The following is a 27,545-nucleotide window of genomic DNA, read 5'->3' on the forward strand; positions in this document are numbered from 1 at the left end:
TTCCTAATCCCTATGAAAAATTTGAGCAGTTAACTCACATTTATTATTGGTAAAAGACAAGCTGTACAATAGTATAGTTTATACTTTATTTTTGAGAAAATCTCCAGATTTAAGCAACATGTCTTAATGATAAATGAAAACATTAATATCGCAGTGGATTTACATAGAACATCACATTTTTAACAGTGATTGATACAGAATGTGTCATGCAGATCACTTGTGTACACCAAGTAATACTTATATCAATACAGATCTGTACAGTATTTACATTTTATATTTAAACTCTAACTAGAAACATTTTCCAAGAAAATATAGAAATGAAACTGGTAAGCCACAAGTCTTCATTTGTAGCATTTGGTCTACAACAGACCCAGCTTTTCCAGCAAGCATATCTACATAGATATGTATTAAATTTTAAAAAATATGCATTGTTTTTATATATGAAGCATTATAAATGCTGCTCAGTTTATAAAGGTTCGGTTTTGTACCAGTTTAAAACTGTTCAAAATGTTAAGTGACGTAGAGCTTATTTTGTCAGAATATTGTAAAGTTTAAGTCAGTCCAGCTGAGCTTAAGTATTATGTACAGTTTTCTCCCTTGACTGCACTGGCGACAAGACTGACGTTAGTGGCCAAATGGTTTAGCTATCGCAAAGCCGTACACGTGGCAGAAGCAGCAGTGGCTCTTGCTGGCCCCTGTAGTGTCAAAGGGCAACGTTAAAGAGCTGAAGAACTACACGAACTTTTCAGTGCAATGGGAAGGGAGAAGTCTGTTGTCCCCAGAGGACTTTTCCTCAGCATGGCCAAACTGTAACAAGTATTGCTTTAGGCCCCAGGGCAGCTAGTCTTAGTAACTACACCCAGACTTTAAGCCCAACAACAAACAAACAAACAAAAAGTTGAGAGATTTTTTTTTCACCCTCACGGATAGTACCTGATTCGGCCAAAATTTTCACAAGCCACTTCGTTTTACTGGCCTCGTGGCCAGTGGAAATTTTGGGCCAATTTCATTCCCTGTTAATACTGTTACAAAGAACATTTGAAATCAAATATTATCACACACAAGAATGCTATTCCATTAGCTTTGGTAGTAAATAGATACATTGAACACCACAAATAACTGTTTAAGATGGCGCTTTTTAATGCTAAGAAATAATATATTTCCTGCTATAATATCCTCAGTTACATGTTACTCTAAGTATTATTTCTGCAGGATATAAAAACTTCAAACTAAATATAGCAAATGAACTCTCAAGGCATTTCCTTCATGCTTATAGACAAACATTCTCATCTGGTTAAATAAATAGATTTTCTTGAAGGTGATATTTCAGAAGATAAGAATGGATACAAAAGTGCTTCATGGCTTATTAATGCTTTTGTAATCTCACATTTCTCCAGAAATACTTTAATCGCTGCATTTCAGCTTTACACTCATTAGTACCACTGATTCTGGTTTATCACTACTTGCATTACAAATCTATTTGTCAAGGCTAAAACTGATGGATGCTTTGCTTGAAATCAAAACTTTTTAAAGTTGCAGAACAGAAGAATCAAAACAACTCATTATTTTAGCAGCTGTATAGTCATACTGCTTCATGCACGTAGGACATACAACTTAATTAGTGTCTATGAAGAGTTTAAGTAGGTTCCATTAAGCAACAGCTTCCCCATACTGATTATTAAAGGGTTCTAACCCCTTTGGCTGAATTTTATTCCTTATAAACATTCAGATCCAAAAATTTATCTAAGTCAACTACAGTTCCACACACACTAGAGAAAGTTTAAATTGTGGAAAAAGTTTACTCCGTTCTTTTCTCTCAGCCTCTTGAGAAACACATAATAACACAGGCTGATATCTCATGCAAAATAAGGCAAATTAGTAAGACAAGAACCATGAAACAGACTTTCCCTTAAAATAAGATTTGAAATAGATCAAATTAATCTATATTTTTGTCAGTGCAGCACAATTCCCTAAAATGTATTCAGAGATGCATCTGTAACTGAGAAGCAAAATCGCTTTGACAAAGTATCAGGCCTCCAAAGCATTCACTGGCACAGTAGGCACGGCTCAGGTTCAACAAGTTTCTGGAAAACTGAGTACTAACAGAAGCAGTAGGGTCCAAAAACACTTCTGCCCCCGCTGTGGAATTGAGGGCGGGGGGTGTTAACTTAATAGCAGACCTACTTACGTGCACTATGAGTGGAAAAGTGTTGCAGTGAAATCTGTCACAGCAGTAGCTTACGCGTGTTACTGGAAGACTCTCGGAGGAGGCCCCCAGAAAGCCATTCAGCAATTTACAACAGAGAAGGGCAGGGGAAAAGTATAGTTGCATCAGGTAATTGTGTAAGACTTTGTTCTTAAAGTAAAAATAAGGATGTCCATTCAGTTTTTCAATTTCAACTACTGAAGCACAGATCTGAAAAATCGCCTTTAAGAATATAATGAAAATAGTGAACTTTTCTGTACATCCAAAGTTTGTTATCAAGCAAAGGAATGAATCCTGCTTGCTTAACTAGGGCTGTATTTTACAGGAAGATTACACCTTCTTCACCCCACTTTTAAAAAGTTAAATGCATATGAAATTTCTGGAGATGTTTTCACATGCAAAACCTAGACCCTTATAACCAATGCAAGCCCTGTCATCTTTTTCCTTTAGTAGTAACTTAATGTTAATTAAACTATAATATATCTAAAAAATAAGAAGGATGTTATTATATAAAAAGCAGATTAAACCAGTCATTAAATCTTACCGCTTACTGTGAGTGTATGAGCAGACAGGAACGAGTTTTAGCCTACTGGCAAGTATTAAAACACATCTGTATTCGCTGTCATGTCTACAGACTCAAACCTTTGCTGTTGGGAGCTGCGTATTTTTCAGTGCATATCAACCAAACCCTTTGGCACAACTAGTTAACAATGTAGCTGCCAGTTTACCATTGAGTTGCACTTCTGAAGAAGAAGAAAAGCTATTTCCATATAAGATAGGAGAGAGAATTCTAAGTGAAAGCTTCACTCAGCTGTTCATTTACCACAAAACACACAAGATTTGTAAGCTCGTATTAATATTTTGGTTTTTTTCTTACAGAAAAATTAAGTGCTAGATCATTCTGTACTCAACTTCTTAGTGCTGCATTTTAGTGAGAGATGAAAGTACTTATAATCACTTCTCCTTTATAGGCAATGTGCTCGAGGAACAGGTATGAGATATTTTAATGGTAGCCTGTACTTTCTTCCCTTTTCTCCAACCCAAGTACAGTGGAGTTGTAACTAATACAAGTGAAAACAAGGCTTTCATGTTTTCAATTGAATTAAGTCTCAACAAAATCATCCTCTGGGATTTGAAGCTTACTTCAGAGTAAATAGTTATTGGCATATAATTTGAAAGGTCTTGCCAAGTTTTTTATGCTGTAGTAAAGTGTGTGTATATATACAATTTACAATAATCGTCATTTGGTTTATCCAATTTTTACTTTACTTTACCACTCAACTGTATGCTCATTTATAGGCTGATGCAGGTATAGTAGTTGCTGATCAAGTTCTATTTCTTATTTGCAATTCTTCGTTTCCTTGTTGCCAGCATATCATAGAAGGGATCCCTGCTGATACTTGCTCTAGAAGAGAGAAAAGGAGTCATTAGTTTGCTTAACAAATATCTGGTTTTGAAAACTAGAACTATTTTGTTCTCTTTTCCTTCTGGACGACTCCAATCTTTAATAGGGTAATGGATTGTTGATCTGTAAGCATCAGAAGCGTTTCTTTAAAGAAACATGATAGCTGCTCAGCTGTGATTTGTAACAGTTCCGTATATTCACCTTGAACACTATTTATTCCTTTAAGTGTGGGCTTACCCTTACATAACTTACAAGATAAGTCAAGCTGTGAAAGCTCAAAGATGCACTATGAACATACTAAAGATAAATGTCACTGAAGTTTAATTATTAAAGTTAACTAAGAATTAATCTCATAAAATTAAGGTTAAAGGTGATTCACACAAGGCTTTACATTTGCTTAAAAAAAAAACAAAAAAACCCAAAAAAACCCCTCCACATTCTCCTTATTTGAGTTGATAGCACTATTTCCTTAGGGCCACATACTAACAGGAGATTTATGAAATCCTGATCCAACAGCCCTGTGCAGCTTGTCATTAATCCTAAGAATAGGACATTGCCACACCAAAATTGTTCAAACAAGTTTCAACATAATTTTTTTTAATATCTTATTCAGAAAGAAGTTTACACTTCATTTTTGAAAGACATTTAAGACTCTGAACTCACTTGATGGATTTAATCCACTCTTCCTTTTCTTCTGGGGTTGGAGCAGATATCCTATAGACTACATGGTTGCCTTCTACCACTCTACCATCAGCTTCAGTTTTACAGGCTTTAATTACTTGACCTTTATGACTGGGGTTATAGAGCTCAAAGCAGTTCTGGAGGGTAGAAATTAAGAAATGAATCAAAAAAAATGACCAATATTTTCATTCGATACTAAATCTAAGTTCCAGAGGGTTTACTTATTATACTTGTTAAGAAAAATAAAAAATGATGATGAAGAAAATATCTTACTGGTTTTCGAGGGTCTTCAACTTCTCTTATACTAAGATTTTCCAAAGGAATAATTCCTCTAGGTTCTTTGTCCTAAAAATAAATAAATAAATAAATTAAATAAATAAATAAATAAATAAAAACTTTTAAAAAATGACATTACTAGCCACTTAAATTCCTTGATTACAAAAAAAGATCACTGTCATATATACTCACTGTCGTGTATTCAAAATAATACAGGCAATTATCAGTCAGAATAAACCATCTTCGTTTCCACGTTTTTACTCTTCCCCCTGTAATTAAAAGGTTTTGCTTAGTTATACTTGTGTTGCTGTCAAGGCTTCAAAAATGGGCAAGAAAATAATTTAGTTGTGCTGTTTTTTCAAAATACGGCTTAAGAACTGAATTGCAAATGGATCAGGCACAGATGAGCTGAGATTTAAGGAATATGCTCCCGTAACTCTTCTTGTACTAAGATCAAACTCTTGAGACAACATTAACTATGGTGTTGCTGACCAATCACAAAAGTTTTATGCTCTGAAACTGTAAATGTCTTCTCTCTTACCAGTTCACATGAACACAAGAGTTTCTTAAGTCAGATCTGTTCCCTGTGTCTAAGCAGTCTCATCTGTTCACTGCATCAAGAATATTAATATTTATATAGCCATCAGCAACACAGAGTCAGTGCTGCTATGGGAAAGGGAGGTGGATCACCAGCAAAACTGTTAACTGGGTCCCAACAGCAGGACCAACCCTGTCCTCAGTCTGTCCGGTACAAGGAAGTAGCTCATCATATATATATATAAAATAGGATATATTATCATATATACTATATATGATATGGTCATATCGTATATGATCATAGATATATCATATCGTATATGATCATATATATCATATATATAAAATATATATAATTAAAGGCATTTTATGACCTTCCTTTCATTCCACTGGTAACCATACACATCGTCAAGAACCTCTCTCTAACTTCAGATTTAAGGCCAAGTGCGTAAGATACTTAACAAACATTATTACTTGCAAGCAGAACAACTCTGATGCCTCATCAATAAGGAGCAAATTAGAAATGCCTAAGCCAAAATGCATCATTTTTCCATCACTTTACATAATTTAGTATTTTTTAAACATTTTCCCTTTATGGGGTAATCTATCACTGAGTACATCTGAGAACAGAAATATCTGCTAGTCCAAAAATGCCAGTTTTTCCTGCATTAACAGTTTAGAAAACAGAAAAACCACAGAGCCCCTCTTTCTTACAACTGTTAAGGTCACACTGGAGGAAACTGTTCCTTTTAGAAACACCCGTTATTGTCTCAGCCCTTTTAGCTATTGTTCTGCAGTGCATTAGAGTGTCTCTAATCTCTCACAATTACATTATTTTTAAAACTCATTTCCAGGAAAGACAATTGTAGATAAAGAATTCACATGTTATTAATATATGGGCTTAGTTCCACAATAGTTACGTGATTTCAGGATTAGGTCACCAACTGTGCATCATCCATTCAGCAGTGATTCAATCTCATTAACCCAACGTCTCAAAAGACTTGATCATTATTGAACACTTTTGCATAAAAGGAGTGCATTAATATACACAAAACCCCCAAATCAGTCACATAACCAAATCTAAAACATAACCACAGCTTTTTTTTTTTTTTTTTTTTTTTTAAATCTTTCTGCTTTTCTTGAGATAAGTGGGCTTTTGTCTAATACAGAGGTCCAAACCGTATTAAGTTAAAGGACAATTCTCAGAATATCACGAAGGTTTTTGACATTGGACCACTAAATGTTTGCATTATAGACCAAGTCCTTTCGCATCTTCCTTTAATTTGGTTTTATGACCTACATGATAACACAGTGCTAACACACATGTTCAACGTACTCAAATTTTACATTTCCACTATGCACACACTCATCTTAAGAAAAATTGACTCTGCAAGCAGATATGGTGAAGTAAAAGGAGAAGGCAAGGTAGTGCAAGGTGCAGAAGCCATGGCAGAATGAAGGGTTGAGTGAACAGTGAGGGAAGAACCAGTGGTGTTTTAGTATAAGCACTGTGACAGATAGTAATGTAGCACTGTAGATTAAAAAAAATTCAAACTTGCACATAAGTCACTAGAAAAATTCCCACCACGTTGACTGAAAGCTGGTTCAGTTATCAGGGGAGGGATCGGGCTAGGAATGGAAAAGCCAATAAACTTTAGCTTGACTCACTTCCGGATCAATGAATAAGCAGCAGCCAAGTCAAGATGACTGCCAGGGCAGTTCTACCTTCCTATCACCGTAACATGACCTATTTTTCATATAACGCAACATTCATTACAATGATTTTAAATCATGGTCTGCCCTATAAGGCTTTTTGTATGTATGTTTTAAAGGCTAATGGGTAATATCCACTAACATCAAATTTCGTGGCTTGTCCTGTTCTAGACAACCCAGTAGGAGAGAGGATGGTATGGCGAAATGGGCAGAAAAATACTAAGGTTCAGAAAAAACAAATAGGCAAATTGGTTACTACTGCAGAGGCAGCTTAAACTGAACAAAGGAATATTTCATAAATTGTTATATCATGGCAAAATACGATAAAAATCAGGTAAGAACCATATATTTAAAAGAAGGCCTGCTTGTAATTTAAGGCAGAAACAATGGACGTAAACACAAAATTCCTAAAACAGTATGAAACACCAGCTAGCAAATGATAGTAGAGTTTGTTGAAAATTTTCTCATAAAACCCCCTCTTTGGAAGAGGCAGATTTCTCAAACCTGAAACCTTTTTGTAATCATGCTGCAGTTTTGATGAAGCTTTTGTCATGAAACATCTCCCAGCTCCAGGATAGGTTTGATGTTGAAGCCAGAAAGAAGGTTAAATATCTCTGATGACATCCCTCTCCCTGCTTCCTTCTCCCTAAAACAGCCAGTAGCTTGCTGGGTTATGGCACACACGTGAGTTATGGAGATAGACCTTCCAGTCCCTGTTCTACCAAGCTACGAATTACTCTTACGGGGGGGAAGAGTAGTGGGGGAGGGTTGGCATGATAAGGAATTTTCTCATACATAAATCTCTATACCCTCACCCAAATACACACATTACTTAGTTGTAGCTGTCAACAGCACAAAAACTCTAATAAAGCTTAAAAGGTGTTCTGGACTCAGCAAGCTTGCAGGGGTCAACAGCACCTACCACGTAACGTGCACTTAATATGCCTTGACAATGGGTTACAAAGCAAGAAGCTGGCTGACAGGACTTTGGGGGCCATAAAAACTGCATTTAAGATTAACGAGTAAGACCTAGCAACAGCAAAACACTCTTTTCCTTGGCCAAGAACACGGTAGGATCACAAAATAATGACAAAGGGTTTGGAACTGGGCTCCATATCCTATTCCGGCTGTCAATCTTTTCAAGATTAAAATTTAAAGGAATTAAGTTATCAGAAGAGGATTGGGAAAAGTCAGAATATGAACCCATATGCATTTACAGAAATGAAGAGAGATGTACATGATGTATTTCTCATAATCCAGCTAATTAATTAAAACAAAAGGACATCTCAACAAAATAAAGAAGCATAACATTGGTAGGTGGAAATACAAAGAAACTGTAAGGAAAAGTCACAAAAAGGGAAAACTTATGGAAAGGGCAATATAAATCTTCTTCAGCTATGTAGCCCAATTATAGGCATTTTTTTTCCAACTCTTGACAAAGTACAAACTAGAGAACAAAGTAAAAGAAAGGCTTATTAAAGGCAAAAAAGAACTGGAAAGGACTCCAGTAAGAAGAGTCTTAAAACTAGCAACGCAACTAGGAGCCAAAAGGTAGACAATCCTACCCAAATCTTCAGCACGTTTACAGTGAAGTTTTAGAAGAACAGGAAAACAATAAGGAGAGAGACATCGAGAACGCTTTCTCTTCTCAGTTCGTTTAGATACCACTGGGTGGAACGACTCAAGCTGCACACATATGCAGTTAGCATGGATGATTAGATCAAAGTTTAGGTTTCTTTGCAAGAGAAGCTTGTCTTAACTGCATTAACTGCTCCAAGCTAGAACAGCATCAGCTACCAAGAGACCTAGACAGGCAGAGGAAAGCACACGTCAGGTTCCCCATCATCGACCGCTGCTCTTTTGTCCCGCATTGGGGAGCGGAAACGACGTCCTCTCAAGGACCGATGACTTGGAATAAGCACCACTGAGAGAACAGGCCTGGAAGCAAATCTCTACACTCAGAGCAACCGCCTGACTGGCGGAAAAAAAAAAAAAACTGACACAATCATGTGTCTAGCTTGAATCATTTCCTCTCCGGTTCAGTAGAATAGCGTCACAGTTTCCCTCTAGCTAGAAGGAAATATTACACCAACCAAGGCACTTGCCAAGAGAAGCTGTTTTAGACAAGCAAACGCCTCCTTCTGCAAAATGATTGTTTCTGAGGCATTAGGACATGGAGCACTTAGTCCAAAACTTCAGTCCTTACGGTGGCTGGTACGAAATGTCACGGTACCAACAACACTAATAATTACAATGCAGAAAAAGCCAAAAGCTAATAATGTCTTGAGCTGATGTAAATGAGGATTCGTTAGCTGTCAGCAACCTTAATGTTTTTACTTACAGCATTAATTTTCATTATACCATGCTTTAAAAGATGTAAAACTGAATGCTAATTCAGGTTTACTGAGATGAAGACAGAGACATCTATATAAATGCATTCACTGAATCTAGATAGATAAAACCAGAATTTTTGTATGGCTGCCAGTTTTGGCACTTGGGCTTTGCAAGCCTGACTTGCACCAAGTCACCTCTGAAGGATTCAAAGCAGCAAACTTCACAAAAGCAAGATTTTGCACCCACGAGTCCTCCAAGACAATTTGACAATGCATGGTGATAGATGGGAAAGTCTTTAGGACGGGTGAATTTTACAATATATGAAAGTTCCACAATATTGAAAAAGTCCAGCCTACAGAGCAATCAATAAAGTGAGCAGTAATACAAAATAGAGGGCAATGGGAAGCCAAAGGGAAGAAATGACTAAGAAACACCAAAAACAAAATACTATCTTGAAATATTCAGGGTTGAGTGGTTGTTTTAGTTGTATTTATAGTTTTATATATAACTTCCTATTTCAACATTCAAGCAAGTATTAATACAACTGATCACTTAAAGTCTTATGCAGGAATAGAAACTCCTTAGCTTTTCAGCAATACTGGAACTTTTAATATCCACATTTTCCTGCACTTAAAGAAAGCCCTGCCGCTTTCAGAATAATTGTTTCCCAACGGAAAGGCTGTACCACTGGGAACAAGGTGGATCAAGACAGCACTCTCTAACATACTAATACTGAGCTTAAGCCTCCTAGCAACTAGAAAACTCAAGGGAGAGAAAAGAAAGGAAAAAAAAACCCACCAGGTTTATTTCTGGTCATTGCATCTAAACTAGCAAAACATATTTGTCTGTACCAGTCTGTGTCTACTAAGAAAACTCAGTCCTCAAGGCAGAGCAGCTTCACATATTTGCAGCCTGATTCACAGGAGGATTCCGGACATGTTGCACTTCCTTATTGCAATAGCCCTGACGCTGTGGGAGTTTCGTGCGCAACGCCACGCGCTTTCACGTGTACCTGTACTGTGGGGTTTTCAGCGTAACGTCTTCTTTACACTGTATGCAATGAAAGATCATTTTTATTGACCTCATGTGCCAGAGACGAAGGGCAAAGTTCCCACTACTTTACAACGCGGTTACACTTTGAAGTTGACAACAACTGGTTCTAATGGAACGTGTACTGAAGGTTATTTTAAAATTTCAGAGACCATTTTATATAGTAAAAAAAAAGCCCATCAACTGTAAAGGAGTCTTTACACAAGTGAAGGTAGAATATCTAGCATCTTGCCGTGCCAGAAGGCTGTAAATACCAAAGGTTCCAGCAACCCTAAACTTGGTGCTCATTTTAGATTCTATTAAAATAAGCTAAATACATATTTAAAAAGGAAAATAAGAAAAAGAATGACTTCATATATGCATAGTTCAACTGTAATCAGTCTTTCAACTTACTAACAAGTTTTATGTACAAGTATCAAAATATGCTCTGGACCGTCATTGCAAGAATAAGACAACTGTTCTACTCTCAGCAGAAATTACTCGCCCCTTGTTATGATCTTCAATGAATGTGAAAAGTATGCTGACAAAGTCACCTTTATTTTTCTGTTCTACAAACAAACACTTTCTTCTTTTGCAGAAAATACTTGCATGTGAGTTAAAGAGTGAGAGGCCAGTCTTTTGTAGAGACGGTACCACTGATGATACTGTTAGTGACACTGAGTGAAAAAGTAAAATGCTACAATAAATTTGATTTAAAAAAAAAATCAAAGAAAAAGAAAACAGGAAGAAGGAGGAAGAAAATAAAAGAATGAGCAACAGAACAAGAGGGGACTGGAAAGCAATCAGATACGTACCTCCTAATGCAGAATAAGCAGAGACAGCCAGTCACAGAACAGAAAGGTGATAGGTCATAGGCCATAAGGAAAACAAGAAGGCACATTTAAACCACTCATTAAAAAATCATAGCCAAAACCAAACCAAGAGAAACTCACAAATAATATGGAAAAATAAAGACATACAAAAATAACTAGTTGAACAGAAATCCTTTTTTGTATACAGAAAACTGAGTTGAAATATCACACAGTTTTCTGAAATGACTTTATGGAGCCTTGGTTGTTATTTATCAGTCACAGCACGCGGTAAATACCGCATGGAGTTTCCTTTCTGTTGCTGAGTATTCATTTCTCAAGCATCAGAAACAAAACTCCACTCCAAAGTCTGTAAGATTGCTAATTTGAAGACGTAACATAAGAAACAACAACCTACAGTCGTGAAAGAAATTACTTATTATTAGTTTGTACATTTTAAAATATAAATTACAAGGTTAATCCTATTAGATTTACAACAAAGCAGTCAGACAGGGAAGCAGCATACATGCTACAAACGAACAAAACATACAGCAGCAAAACTGCCCATATAACTAACCTAATTTCAGCAGCCAACCTTCTCTATCTGGATTAAAAAAGGTATGCGTTAGATCATTTCCATCATCTTCTGGAATTTTAAACGGCTCATTCTTAATACTTTCATATAAATTCTAGAAGAATAAAAAAAAGAGGAAAAAGACCTCATTAACAAGTGTCTATCAGCAATGCATCCTGGATATCCTACTGCTTCTCAGGTGGTTTATGTAAAAACTATAGGAAATATCATCCATATAATTTTGTACCATCTCTTCCCAATCATTGTTTACTCCTTTGAGTAAGTTTACTTTCAAATTATTTTATCTATAAACAAGTGTCTCTTTTTACAGTTTTTATATGCACTTCTCAGCAAAGACGCCTCTTTCTCCAAATCTGGTGTCAATATTTCAAAGGTTTCAGTTTCTCACACAGTTCTCAATTAGTACAAGTGTTGTCAAACAAATCTGGGTTCTTGGAAAATACTTTAGACTATCACAGTGTTATAGATAGATATATTGTATATAGAGAGAGAAATATTTTTACTGATATTTCAAGGGACAGGAGAAAAATTTCCACAAATTCATGGAAGAGAGAGAAATTAAATAATGACACACAATGATTTCTACTATTTTTTCCCCTGCTTTCTCTGACTTAGCCAGAGATACTACCTTTTTCATAAGAAGCCAGTTCCATGAAAATTTTGCCATAAGCAAAACTAAGAGATACATAGACTCTCCTCTGCTCCGTGCAACACTGAATAAGGAGAGAATTAAATCAAAGAAGCTGCAAATACCACAAAGCGCTTCTTTCACTTATTCGGATGGTTATGCACGCCAGAAAATGATCTTCTCACTTCCCTTGACAAATTAGTTTGAGAACTGTTATATATGCTTCTAAGTTTCCCACTAAAAATACAAAGCAATGCCTTTTCTTGCCCAATCCAACTTACCCGTAGCAACTCTTCTGGAAGGTCTCCGCCTTCATTAATTCCACGATTCATAGAAATAAATCTCTCTACTGTTGGTTTATCTCTTACATTGTGGTTGTGCAGACTGGTGTTTAGCATAATGATCGCAAATGATAGCACATAGCATGTATCTGAAATAAGATTTGAGAAGAATCATTAAAAAGAAGATTTATCCTTCTGTGTACTGCGGTACTGCAGAAACCTGTGAAACAAATATGTACCTTATCCTGACTGATAAAGAAAGAGAGACGGGTAATCAAAAAAACCCCCAAATATTATACATGAAAGCAAAGCCTGAAATGTTTCTCTGAACTATAGACATAAGTCTAAGAAGAAAAAACATCTAACAATCCAAATCAAAAGCCAGTGGAAAAAACAATACAAAAAGAAAACGCAAAAGCTTTTTAAACTCTTTCAAATAATTGCTATCGCTCTGAATCAACACTTCACTTGAAATGCTGAAATGTTCTTGGCCAAAATTTAAGAGAGCTGTCATTTATGTTTTCTGCACACAGACATTCTACCTCGACCCTATAACAAACTTGGTAGATCCTATAATAGACTTGGATGGTTAGACTCCTACTCAAAGCACCTCAAAAGCTTTATCAGAATCATCCAGAGAAAGAAAAGTCTCTTCAAAATAGTATTTAAACTGCATTTAAAAAGACAGAAAATGACATTGGCTCATAACCTCTTGGCCTATATGAGGTGGCTAGCTGGTTAATACCAAAGGATGACAAAAGAGATCTTCTCATGCCTCTTGCTACGGTTTAGTAGATTCTCTCAGAATTGAGAATTCAAGTACAAGACCCTGGGTAAGGGAAAGCAGGATAAAAATCTCTGTACTATGTAGGGGAAAAACATGTTTGCAACTTCAGCGTTCTGTTTTCAATAACTATTCTCCCTTCCAGCTGTGGCAGATCTGTTGTATGTTATCCTTTTCTTGGCCTATTTGTTCCTCTAATTAAAGTGATCAACAGTAAGCTATGTGTGTATATAGCTAAGCAGACCAACAGGCTTCAACTCTTCTGAATTAGGAACTTTAATGACATTAAAGGTGTCAGTTTGATTATTAAACACCGCAGAGCACCACTTACAGATGAAATCTTAAAAGTATCCTATGCCACAACATTCTATGCAGTATCACAAAGTTTTATTTGCTTTTTATGACCTGGGTAATTTTAAAACAAGTAATTCAATGGAAAACTGAGGCGCATTTCTAACTGAGATAATTTACTGCTGAGCAGAGCGGTAAAGAAATGATAGAGTCTGCATAAAAAAAAAAAAGGATGACTTTCTAGGTAATATACTACAGTCACATATTAACTGGATTTGATACAGAGATAATTACATGTAAAGTGCTTATGATTGACAGAAGAGACTTCCCAACCTATTGGTCCCTTCCACCTGTAAGCCCAAGTCTGTACACCATTAAATATCTTCAAACAAACCTTCTTCCTACAGGTTGCCCTGCCAATGCTGCTGGTCTGCATGCCTGTTTTAAAGCATTCATGTTTCCCGTCTGGTTATTCTTCCCAACTTTCCCAGTTTGTCCAACATCAACCATGTATTACTTTTGATTGGCTTTTCCTTTTACATTTCTTGCAGCACACATAACAGACAATATTCTGAAAAATGTCAAAGGGTCAAGATCTTCTTGGGCTACCACTGGAACTGCTCCTTAGAAATATCCCATGTTACTGGGATGTAGCAAGATGTCCAACACTAGAATCTTACTCTTCCAAATTCTAGCCAAAAATCTACAGTGATATTTCTCAGACGTGTTCTATGCAATTGGCTTAGATATATAGTAAAGTTTAAAAAACTGGAAAGGCATTCTGAACATAAACTTGCACCTCCTGAAAAATAAAGTGTAGGACTGGACAGTTGCATTTTCTCAGTTCTTAGAAATTTCTTATTTCTCATTTCACATATTTTATCCTGAACTTCCAAAATGGTCATCTTCTCCTTGCACCAGATATACAAGATATATAATCTGACCAAAAAAAAAAAAAATCTGCGTGTGTGTGCATATGTATATATAAAAAAAAATAAGAACTGCTTTTGCTTTTTGTGACTAACCTGTAGACTGAAAGACTCCTGGGTTACAAAGACAGTAGCGTGAAGCAAAAGCTTCCATCATCCGGTCAATTTTTTGAGCCTCCCCTGGGAGCCTGAAGCTCCACAGAAACTGCCTACAGAAGGGAAGAATAATTGTTAGACTCATTCCAATATTTATATACTAAGTATATATTGCTAATAATCAGAAACAGAAATCAACAACATGTATATAAAATGTCTTAAAAATATGTTCTCAATCTCTCAAAACACAAGTCAGGAGCTATCATAAAGCAACATGCACAGATGGCTAGCCCAGTAACTCAGCCAGCAACACTGCGTGCTATCAGGCAAGATAATACGTTCGTTCGAATTCAGAGGCTCTCTCTTTCTTTCCATATTAGAAAACAATCTTCTGTATGCATCCCATTTTGTTCATGATAATGACAGGGGGAAACAAACAATTCAATACTACCAGGGCTTCCTAGCTACTCAAAGTAACATACACTTTGCTAGAGTTTACTTACAATGTAAAAAGATAACATTACATAAAATGTTTTAGGTGGGGGATAGAAGCAAGGAAGACAAAAACAGCAACATTACTTGAACTCCTTGAACATAAAAAAAGTGCTTTGAGAGAAGCTCTGCCTGTCTAGTATATGTTCATCCTACACTAAACTCTGCCCAGATCTTAAAAAGAAAGACCTATGATATAATTTCAGTAATTTTCTAGTTTATGCAGAAGATCCTTGCTCCTGTTTAGCAACATGAACTGAAAAAGGAGGTTTGGCTTTCACAGGTTACTATTTCTGCATAGAAGTACACTGGAATGCATACAGGACAAATGTCTTAAATCTACTTTCTGGCACACTGTGGAGCTAAAAAGCTAAAATGCTAGAATAAGCTAGAATCACTTATTCTTTTCTTTTTTAGCAAGAGAATTACCTAAATTAAAACAGAATCCGAAACAGCAAAGTTACATGCTCTGCCATGCAAAATAAGATCCCCATTTCTCTGCACACAGGGTGCCAATAAAATAACCATTTACTCCTGTCCTCATCAGTTTTCATTTTAGGACACTATCAACTTGCCACAGGCCTTCTTTTGTTTGTCTCTTTTACTTGCCTTGTGCGAGGTCCCAATCCAGAACAGGAATTTGGTAAGCTACCAAAATACAAACATTTAACAGTAGCGGCTGCTAAGGAAGAATAAAGTCAAGCCTAATGTTAAAGTGGGTAAAGGAGGTAGGAAAACGAAGCATCCCAGGCAAGCTTCAGGAGCCAGAGGGAAAGGCTTCCCTAGCTGAAGCCTCGGGCCGCGCAAGTTACCACCACCCCGTAGCTCCGCCACAGCAAAGCTGTTGGACTGCACGTCTCGAGGCACGGCGCTGGAGACGCAGCTCGCACGAGCACTTCCATCTCCCTGGTGTCAGGAGGGAGCCGCTTGCGGCAATGAAAGCGGCAGAACTCTCTAAACCTACTGAATTTGCTGGATTTATCATGGATTTCTACCAGGAGAAGAGGAGATGCCAAGGTCACTGTATACTGTCATCCCAGCCAATCAAGCAGACTGTTCACTTAGCAAGGATAAAGGTATACTAAGATACCAAACTTTTTAGGTGAAAAGAGGGAAACGATGAGGAAAGCGGAAGGAAATTACTCGTTCTGGAGTTCAGCTCTTTGCAACTGAACGTAGTCACTGATCACAGTGAGCTGGACTTTTTTCTCTCAGAAGGAACAAGTTGAGGCAGGAAGAGAGGAGAAAGGAGAGAGCAGCAAAGAAAATGATTTGTTTGGCTTTGGGTTTTGTTCGTTTTTAATCCTATCTCTACCTTAAGCTATAAAATGGATCTTCAAATATCCACGTTTGGCAGGCACACTGAAGTGCCCTGGCTACATTTTAGTTGCCTGTATTTGTCTAAAATAATTAGTTTTCACTTCCAAGGGCACATACATGAAAACAACTGGAAAAGATTAACACAGAGTCTTCTCTGCTAACTTGCACAGTAAAGCATATAATCATGCTGAGCTATAGATCAGCTTTATGATGAGTAAGTCAGCACCGTGACTCATACAAACGTGCAATATGATAAAGGCAGCTTAAGTCAAAAAAAAAAAGAAAGATTTTACCCACCTTAAGGCTTGTACAAGATTGAGATCAGCGAACTCATGGAGTTCAACAAAAGCCTGAAGAACTTTAATATTAAATTCATCTCTATGAAAGACAGAAATGGAAACAGACAGGTTTTTTGTTATCTCCATTTTTTTGTCCTGAGAACAAGCAAGCAAATACTCAGTAATACTGATCGAATCAAATCACCAGATATATTTCACACATTTGTGGGTTTGGTCTTTTTTTTTTTTTTTTTTTTTTTTTTAAGATTTAATGCAAATGTTTTGCCCATTTTTGCAATGGACATTGTTAAAACAGAAGTTTACTAACAGCAGAGTATGTTTTGACTGGGCCTCCTCTCACCTATCTTTTAAATTACTATATAAAGCATGAGTCAAAGTACACTTTGTCTGACACAAAGGTGTTTAAATGCAAAACTAATATTTAAATATTAATGAACCCAAAAGGATTTGGATGCAGACGGATTTAGTCTGCACCATCAACGAGTTCATCTGCATAAAAGGTTTATAATCCTTAGGGAGTACTTTAAACACATCACCAAAACAGAATGCTGCGTATCAGCCTCCACCCAAAAGCAGGCAGCTATGCATCCACCACAAATTATCTCCTGCATTACTGACTAACTCCGTGTAACCAACCTGTAACATCCACACGGAAATATTTCACAACCAACCACTCATTCATTAGGATGTCCCCATATTTTTTACAGAAAAAACACATGAGCTCTGTGAAGCGAAAAGCAACACTCATGAAATTTAGTAATGCACAGTTTAGTTGTGTGACTATTTTTCAATGCAGTGAAATAACCTATCATAACAGTGTAACTAAACACAGCACTCAATAGGGGTACTTTGTTACTATAAACCAAATATTGATCTTGCTTACTTGTGCATAAAACTGCAGTAATTCAGAACAAACGTTAGCCTTTTTTTCCAATTTTTGCTTTTTTAGGTTTTAATGTAGGCTGGATTAATGGTGATACTTGTGCTGGGCACAGCTCCAAAGACTGAAGCCCAAATACCACAAAAGGTCTAGAAAGCCACTTATTTTTAAGCGAAGAATTATCCACGTCTGAAGAACTCTTTAATCTTTTATAAGACATAATTCATCTTTTATTTATTGTACTTTTTTATGTACTCTCTTGTTTCATTTTGCCATTCAGTTTTTCCTAATTTACAGAGTGCTGTAATACTATATATTAGTATAATCTAGTAATTTAAAATGTATCTGTGTACATTCCTGAAAACCAAATTGCCCTGTCTCTTCAGCTGTACCTCCCTTGCTATTTCATATTATTTTAATACAAAAAAGTAGGCAAAAAAAAAAACTATTTGCTTTCCCATTACTATATTAATATTGCATCACTTATAGAAATGAAAAAAAAAAACAAAAACAATGGAAGTGACTAGATACATTGAAAAAAAGCTTCTTTTAAAACAAACAAAAAAAATCTTAAATTCCTTTTTTACTTCAACTGCTCCTTAAAATGGATACGCTGCTTCTGTCTTGTGGCAGAATAGCAGCAGTATGTTCATTTTCTCACTTCTCCCAAGATTTTATCACCCACTTGATAGATTTATAGGAAATTCCCCAGGTCGAATTTGCTATTCAGTGCTAGTCTCTATATTTGCCTGTAGTTAAGTCTTGGGGGAAAAAAAAAATCGGAGAGACATCATTGAATTGCATATTTATCAGTATACCTAATCAATATTACCAAAGGTTGCCCTGTATTTTCAGTTTACTTTTGAACTGATAAAAGGGAGATATTCAAGTTTCGCTTTCAGAGTGTGGATGAAGAGCACAGTCCTGTCCAGTCTGGAATGCAGAAGAACTAGCAACAAATTTTTGAATTTTAAATGTGAACCTATAAATAGTGACATGACTATTCATGATAACTCCAGTGGGACTGGATGTATGATAAGACCTCTTTCTGCATGAATAAAGGGGTTGGAGGGTTAGGGCTAGAAAAACTGGAATTATTTCAGGACACAATACCATGACATAATGCAGCTCTCTTAAAAATGAGCAGAGACAGCTTTATACAAGCTCTCTTACAGTTTCATAAGTATGAACATTAATATATAGCTATTCATAAGTAATTGTACAGTACTGTTAGCCCAAATATTCAAGAGAAACTTCATAATGCTTCATATAAAAATTGTTGAAATGTCTACGTATATGGTAGAGAAACTTTACAGTGAAAATATATTTTCAAAATATACACATTACAGTGAAAACTTTCATTAAACGTATCAATTTCAGGAGAAAATTGCTGTGCACAAATTAAGCCCCTGATCCTGTAAGCAGATTATGGATGTCTCAAAAGGGAGCTACCAGAACATATCACTACAGGAGTGGATCCTAAATGAGTCAGCTTTAAACCTCCACAACTGGCATCCGAACCTGAACACGTACAAGCATGTATACACACGTACTCCAACTCACTCTTCACTTCTGTCGCTTTCCACAGCCGTTTTCAAGATCAGCTCCTGAGCTGCACAGCCACGGAAGGAAAATTGCACTAGAACTGATAAAGGTACGGTGCGGCTGCCCTGCGAGATGCCTACCTACTGCCCAGGAACATTACGGGAAATGTGTGTGCAGGGAAGAAGGCAACACTATACCTGCTTACAACCACCTCCACAGTGCTACCAATTTTATTAAGTAATTTATTTACTCTCTGATTATGAGCACTTGTAAGGCACTCCTTGTCTGGACAGAGCATCAGGAGCTACCGGAAACATTGTAATACAACTCTTGGACATTCCAAAAGCTTTTGGTATTAAATTCTTCGCTATAGCCAAATTTAAGTGTATTTTCTCAAAACAGCAAGTTACAGTGAATTAAACAATAAATTATTCCACAATGTATCCATTTAAAACAAACAACTACCAAACAGAAACAAAAACTATCATAACAGGGTAGTAGTTTCACTTCCCAATATAGCTTTTATAGATCTCCGAGTGCTAGCCAGCTCCTGAAACGGAGGAGGAGAGGGTAACTTTGCTGGATTTATCATGGGTTTCTACCAGAAGAGGAGGAGATGCCAAGGTTACTGTATACTGCCATCCCAGAGAATCAAGTAAACTGTTCACTTAGCAAGGATAAAGGCATACTTTGAAGGGGAGGGTAACTTTCAAAAATCCCTAGGTGTATTTTGTAAACACAAAAACAAATTTTAAATATTTTTATTTACCTTTCACCGAGGTAATCTCCAATTACCGTTTTATTTAATCCTTCTCCTTTATATAGGAATTGTGCTATGTCTTCTGCAGTGTTCTGCAGGAGGTCATTTTCTATCAGAAACTGTATTCCCTAGGAAGAGCAAATCCAGAGGAAAAGGAACGTTACATTTTCTTCCACAAACATTTGTATAAATATTGCTCATGACATTTGGCACAAATATATTGACACAGACATACATTCCACATACAGTCTATAAACTAAGAAAAAGTAGTAAACAAAAGAATGTTTTCAGTTACATAAGCAATATTCACTATTAATTTATAGATTTAAAAAATGCATTTTTAACGCTAGAAATACTATGTGGCAATTAAGATGTCTCAACTATAGAAATAACAAATATTATTTTAATTGAATAATGATTTCACATTGCTCTCTAGAGTTAATGTGCAAATTAGTCTGTTCACCCTATTGCACAAATGTGTGCTGAGCCATAATCTAAAATCTTATAATGAAGAGGTATACAGGAATAACTTAATTACCTCCATGACACAAAATTAAGCATCTGTTATAATTTGCAATCAGCAACCCAATACATCAAGCCCCTACTTGCAGTAAGTTGTGGCTGAAGATACTGAAACTGGTTTAAAGAGACTATGGTTACTGCTGACACTGAGATTGTCGCCGATTTCTGGCTGTGCTTGAACTGAGCTATTTGCAAAGGACTCTCCCCGAAACCAGTCGAGCTTTTGCCACGGAGCTTCTGCTGAAGCAAGGAGGAGAGGCTTCCCCATCATTCAGAGGGTGTTTGATCAAGCCCCTGTAATCCTGCCCTGCCATGAATCACTGACCCTGCAACTTGCACGGCCTAGGGATGCCCAGACAGCTTGCTGCAAAGCACTAAAGAAAGGAGGCTAAGAGTTATAAAAAGATTTTAAAAAGGATGGAAAGGAGGGTATTCCAATACTCAGCAGGTCATGAACAGACGTCTTCCTTTTCTTCCACCCCATACCCCAACAAAGATGTTAATATTCCTGCCGATTCCACTAAAGTGTCAGGGGCATGCTAATACAAAGCAGAAATGGTAGCTATAAGCAAAATTAATTTCTTGGATTCAGAATACTCACAGAAAAGCTTAATAAGTTATTCCAAATCTTTCCTATTAGAACATTTGATAATTTTAGAAATGATAAATTTTTCACTTTCTGCAAATGGAATATGTTTATTTTTTATTTCATTCCAACTTTGAAAACTTCCATTATTTTTGGACACAGCAAACATGAGGGCCTGTTGTAACCCTCAAAAAAGTAATTATCCTTCTGGTCGGTTCGTTCTGTTCTTTTATAATTACCATCTGCCTGACAAAAAAAGTCAGTTTTCTGACCTACTTTGGCAGAGAAAACAAACTGTGATGTTACCAGTCTTGAAGCATTAAAAAAAATTGTAAAAAAAAAACTAGAATATAATCTTCTCAAAACAATTTTATCATCATCTGAAAACTTATTTCAATGCCAGGCTGGCATTCTTACTCTCGCAACCTAATACTCTTATATGTCATTATAGAATAGACATGAAGTTGTTGCAAAGAAAATATCAGTGTTATCGTGAAGCAGAAATAGCTGAGCCTTCCTCAGAAATGATCACTTCAAAATTTACTTCATAACTGAACACTCGCACCAAAAAATTCATTTGACAGTGAAATTTAACTTTTTTTCCAACAGTAAGTTATTCAAAAAGTTTTCTCAGCTCTATCAACTGACAGAAAACGTTCCTTCCAACAAACATCAGAAATAGCAGTTGCAGGTTGCCGTGTTCAACACCTGGACCACATTACTCATGTCTAATGTAAGCAGATTGACTAGAATAGTTTTTTCAAAGTATAAAGATATATAATGAAACGGATGATGGAAATGACTAGCTGCATGGAAAAACACATTTCTTTGCACAGAAGCAGACACCTTATCATGCTACAAACTAAATTTCTTTTTTTTTTTCCTCCTTCTTAGAACGTTAAGGAACCACAAGGCAAATAGATAGGAAAAGGAAATTTGTCTGGGACAACTGTACTGTCTGGAATAAACGGTAAAACAGGCTAGCCAAAACACCCTCTACTCCTACACTATCTTTTGACTCTGTGTAAATTTTTTCTGTAGACGGATATTAGATGGGAGATATCTGTGTTGGTTTGACCTCCCACACAAAATACATGCTTACAGCAATATTTAATATTCACTTAAAATATTGCATAGATTTTCTGAGAGTCAGTGCAGTGAAATATGCTTTGAATTTCATAGTTTTTACGGTAACTTAATTAGAAATGTTACTGTTGTTTAAATCCCATCTTTATCATAGAGAATTCACTTCCAGACAGTACTGGCTTCCAGCGCTGTGAATTTCAAGCACAACTTCATGTTCCCTGCACAGGGATCCTTGAAGCATTTTACACTTTGTCATTATATCTCTCTCCACACCAGCTATCCAAATGCAAACAACTAGTTACACAATGTTACATCACATAACTACATTAAACACAACTACTTTGAATGAGGAGGGGTTTTTTTAGCTCTGTATGTTCTTGCCAATAAGAACAAGTTAGATCTCTTTTTAATCATTCATTTTTAAAGAAGATAATTTGGGGAATTCAACGCATGTATTGTTATCCCATTTTGTTCATATTCCTGACTGTGGAGACCATCTTCTCTCCCATTTAGGAAAGAAAAATGTCCTTTTCACAATGACCCCAAGTTAATTCTCTCAAACAACGTTAGAAGGACATATATTTTAGCCGACTGTAATTCAAAGTAGCAGCTGCTAACAAAGATATGATCCAGCTTTAGAGCAGCCAGCTATTGCAGGCCACCACTGTTTCACAGACATTATTAAGGAATTACTACTGTAAGTCTATTTACCACATTTAAATTATATTACAGCAGCAATGTGGCCACAGCATCTATTTATAGAAATAATTTTGCCCACCAATAGAAACCAGCTAACATTGCAATGCAAGTATTTGACATCACTCTGTGATTTTTACCACAAACTTCTACAAGGCAAAGGAGCTAGAGGGAACAACATAACAGGAGGATATTTGAGGATATTCTGCCCTCAGAAGAACCAAAGTCAGACAGTCACCAAAACAGAGAAGAAAAATAAAAGGTATGGTCAATGGCTTAAAAAAAGTTCCATATCACAAAACACTTGAGTGTTTACAGTAAGCTGAAAATAGCCCCCCCAAAAATGTACTTGGAACATTACAGAAAAGCCACCAAAACACAACTGAATTCAATATGACTGGAAAGAAAACATGTCAAGAATTAACACAGAAAAATAAAGCTTTATTAAAAATTTTTGAAAGAGTTGTTAAAGATCCTTCAAAAATTCAAAAGGGAATCCTAATGAAGACAACAGAAGGCAGTAAAACATAAAGCAAGAAAGCTGCAAAATGAAAAGTAAAGGTTAAAGGGAAAAATCTATGAAATAAAGTCAAATATATCAATGGAACACTTCTTTTTAATGTATCAGAAGGAAGTCTACAAGAGAATGAGAAGGTCACGGATTTCTCAAGGTAAAACCACAATTAAGAAAAGTAAAGGTACGGCAGGGAAATGAACTACTTTACCGTTCAGCTAAATACATATTAGCCTTCTTGAAATTGATACCTGCAGGTGGGTACCAGTGGTGTAGGTATGTATATGTGTATGTGTGTATATATAAGCATTCAAATATAGATACATGCATTTTTCACAAACAGAATTTAGACATGCAAATATAAAAGTCCATGTGAGAACAAAGCAAAAAACATTATAGATATGTTGAAAGAACAGAAAAAAGGGGCATACAATATGTATGGCCTAACTAGTAACCAAACTTCAAAATATTTTTAAAATTACATTTTGCGTATCAACATAGAACACCTCTATCAGGTGCAAATAATCTTTCTGCAAGCTTGCTCAATATTTGATTGTTGATAAATATTTTCTGTTATCAAAAAAAAATCTGCTTGAGCGAAAAAAGTATACATGACTGACAAATGACTAAATGATTATGCCTAATTTAACCCCCTGCTTAGTGTGTTAAAGGATAGACAAATAAGGCATATGAATTTAACAGTATCAGAAATGTTTTCTTAAAGAAAACAGTCTGTATTTGCCATAAATCACAATACTAGCAGGAACCCAAGTACTGACAAGCAAAAAAAATACTCTACCTTCTTAGGATCCATGTTGAATTTCTTTCTTCCCATAGCTATTTGTTTATTTCTTTGTGTAGCTTTGCTACATATGGAGAAAAAGAAGGAAGAAACAAAAAGATTACCAGTTGCTTGTATACAACACAACAGTTCCTGGATTAACCTCTTTTAACTTGTACTTTGGCTACTTTCGTAATATCCGTTACGAAAGGGAGACATTTAGTTTTTACAAGGGGAAAATATGTCACAATTTTAAGTGATCACAGCTTTAGAGAGCTGTGTCATTATCAACAGAATAGCTGAAAGTATCACATTCTATCCAACATACCATTTCCTATCCAAAGGAAAGACACACCTGAATGGGGTAAGACCCTATAACAGACTGAAAAAAGGTGACCAAATGTTTCTTTAATATAATAAAGCTATTTTTGTTTGCTGTTCCTGAAAGACCTGTTCCAACATCTTACTGAAGCATACCCATATTGTTAGCATTACTTACCTTTCTTCTGCGCTAGTCAGATTATCGATTTCTGTCATAACTTCAGCTATCTCAAATTTTAATCTCTGCCAAAAGAGGAAAGTAAAGTAAGTTAACCAACATCAAAGCGCTTTTTGAAATTGGCTAGCATATATGAATATGATCAATTAGTTTTGGGTTTGTTTTTTTAAAAAATATTTACTAGTCATCTGAAGAAAAGCAGTGAATCTTGCACCTCCCTTAGATTTTTAGTTTAAAGATTTTATCACCACTGAATCACTGTTAAACACATAGATCTTAACTCCCAGTGTGTGCCCAGGTCAGAACATCAGGACCAAGAATCCTCCTCCAAAAAGCTGCTTTCAGAGTCTGTTCTGAATGTAGATTTAAACTTATTATTCAACTGCTTACCTTCAATGTCACATTCTTTCATGAGTTTCAATACAAGATTTTTTTTTTTGCCCAAATTTCTCATTCATTGCTATCTTCTATACAAATCTACTGTATATGTTATTAATTATACAAATCAAGAATGTGTACATATGCACATGCTATATTACATAAATACAGATATTAGCATTTTTAAACACACACAAATGCTGCATAAACCCTATTGATCCTACTGAAGATTTAGGTTAAGCCATTTAAATGCTTTGAAAACATTACTTGTAGTTCATAACTAGGTAGAGGGAAATGTTGCAGTGTACTGTAACTTAATCTACTGAAGCAGGCCTCTAGGATCTTCACAAATAAATCAATTACCTCAATATCATCAATCAGTTCTTTTTTCCTGCGACGAATATTTAAAAGTTCCTCTCTTTCTTCTATGGAGAGGTCATCGGGCACTGAAATACAGCAAAACGTATTGTCTTTCAGCATTTGCAAACACACTTTATAACAGAATATTGGATTATGTCAATTAAGAAAAGCAAGCTTACAATAAACTTCCTAGCATTTTCTTAGCCAAGATTACTCGGGGGGGGGGGGGGGGGGGGAATATGCAACTTATTGAAATTCTACTGTAGAAATCATAAAGTTAGCCAGACATACGAAAGCCAGACAATTTAAGGGAACTTGTCATCATACAATGGGTCATAAGATTTGGCTCTACAGTTAAACTGCCAAATTCATGTCTGGTATCATTCCAATTGTTTCAGTAACAGACCAAAATTCTTCATGTAAATTAATTATGATTCAAAATATATTCACCCAATTATCTTTTCAGGAAAAAAAACAAAGTTACATAAAGCTCATTACAAAGATGTGTATCCTGGTACTGATTTCAGACAACAGCACATTTTCAGGAGTACCCTTTTATTTGATTGCTTTGTGCAGCAGATAAATACAATACCACTAACATCTTTAACAGCAATTACTTTCCATCAGTAGGACAGACATCTTTATTCATTACAAATAAACAGTTGCAATCAGTTGTTTAACACAGTATCTCATGAGCTTATATTTTTGTATAATTTCATTTAAATAAGTCTGATGTATTTAGGTCAATTGTAGATATCTTCTTGGCTATGCTAAAACAAATATGTCACCCTGTTGATAAAAAAATACTTGCTATTGAAGATGCAAACGTATTTCTGTACATGGCTATGGCTGTAACTCACCCTAGCAGCAGCTCCCTTACCATGCTGTCTGTATCCGACAAGCAGCAAGCATGAAAAGTTGCTCCAGCAAAACCTCAGCTTTTACTGAGCGATTACATTTTCCCTAACAAGAAGCTTCCTAGGAGAGAGGCTACACTCACTCACTCATGCAGCACTGGCACATGAACCAAAAATAATCACCTGCTTTGCAATGAACCTATAGTATAATAGTTTTAATGCTACCCACTTTCTTGGAAATTGCTCCATAGTTATAGATCAGCTTTTCCTTCAAGATCAGCTAAATGGAACAACTAAATTAATTAAAATACTTAAGTGATTCTGTACCAACAGAAACATGCAACAACCACAGTCATTTGAAAAGGCCAAAGCTGTTTCTTTATCTCATGTGCATGTACTTAGCAGCCTCCAGCAACAGGATCAGGAGCAAAGATTTAGGTTTTAGTGGATTTTAAGACGCATTTGAAACGTATTCTCTGTTCAAACCTTAATAACGAAATATAATGATTCACTCTGACATCTAATGATTAACCTCCTTTCCTTCTAGGAGTCTAAGCAAAATATAAAAATTGAAACGGCAACACAGCTCGTTAGACACAAAGTAATTATGGCAAATGATCTAATTTAACTATTCCAGATACCAACATGATTACATTACTGCCAGCCTAGGAAATGACAAAGTCTTTTGTTGAAAGAATACAAGACTTCAATACGTTTACCTGCTTCTTCCCTTCATCCCACCAGCACCTCACCCATTTCCAAACATTTCTTTCACGCAAATACTAACAGACTCGTTTTGCAAAACTTGCAGGTATATTTGCCTACACAAGACATCACAGCTGTCCTACATGTACACCCCAAGATTTTAAACCGACAAAACTCAAGAGATTTTATGACAATACACACACCACGCATATACAGATACCCAAAGACGTTCCAGTTAGTTAACTGAAAACTGGCACCAAAATCTGAAGTCTGTTACCCAACGCCGATTATTAAAATGCCAGGATGCGTATAATCAATCAGTCCCTTAGCCGGCAAGCACACTCAAGGATCCCTAAAGCACTTCTGCAGCACCAGACCCGCAGGTGAAATTAGATGACACTTTGCAGTATCAGTACTAGGAAGTGCTTGGGGGTTTGCTTGTTTTTGGGGGTGGGGATGGTTTTTAATGTTTTGTCACAGCAGATATTTGGGCAAATCTCACCGTCATTCACAATTGGAAATTAAAACCTAAACAGACAATAATGTTTAAGTGTTAGAGATTCTGAAACCATAGATGGTGCTTGATTTTTACTTCAAGGTACAAGCCGTTTGCCTCAGCTGCCGTCACCAGCTCTCTGCGCAGCGGGACACCGCTCGACGCCACCACGGTT

General features: G+C 36.2%; 1 protein-coding gene across 1 annotated transcript in view; it reads right to left on the reverse strand.

Annotated features, from left to right (window-relative positions):
• Window positions 1-72: 72 nt before the first annotated feature.
• The window catches only part of CYTH3 (cytohesin 3), a 52,797-nt gene continuing 25,324 nt past the window's right edge, over window positions 73-27,545 (reverse strand). The window contains exons 2-13 of the mRNA XM_064520251.1: window positions 25,316-25,398; window positions 24,575-24,639; window positions 24,094-24,160; window positions 19,900-20,018; window positions 16,704-16,784; window positions 14,595-14,707; window positions 12,495-12,643; window positions 11,568-11,679; window positions 4,761-4,837; window positions 4,566-4,637; window positions 4,275-4,429; window positions 73-3,611 (exon numbers count right to left, since the gene is read on the reverse strand). Coding sequence (XP_064376321.1) covers window positions 3,539-3,611; window positions 4,275-4,429; window positions 4,566-4,637; window positions 4,761-4,837; window positions 11,568-11,679; window positions 12,495-12,643; window positions 14,595-14,707; window positions 16,704-16,784; window positions 19,900-20,018; window positions 24,094-24,160; window positions 24,575-24,639; window positions 25,316-25,398 — 1,166 coding nt within the window. The 3' untranslated portion in view covers window positions 73-3,538. The remainder of the gene's footprint in view (window positions 3,612-4,274; window positions 4,430-4,565; window positions 4,638-4,760; window positions 4,838-11,567; window positions 11,680-12,494; window positions 12,644-14,594; window positions 14,708-16,703; window positions 16,785-19,899; window positions 20,019-24,093; window positions 24,161-24,574; window positions 24,640-25,315; window positions 25,399-27,545) is intronic.

This window comes from Dromaius novaehollandiae, chromosome 14, assembly GCF_036370855.1.
Source record: "Dromaius novaehollandiae isolate bDroNov1 chromosome 14, bDroNov1.hap1, whole genome shotgun sequence".
Taxonomy (NCBI): domain Eukaryota; kingdom Metazoa; phylum Chordata; class Aves; order Casuariiformes; family Dromaiidae; genus Dromaius; species Dromaius novaehollandiae.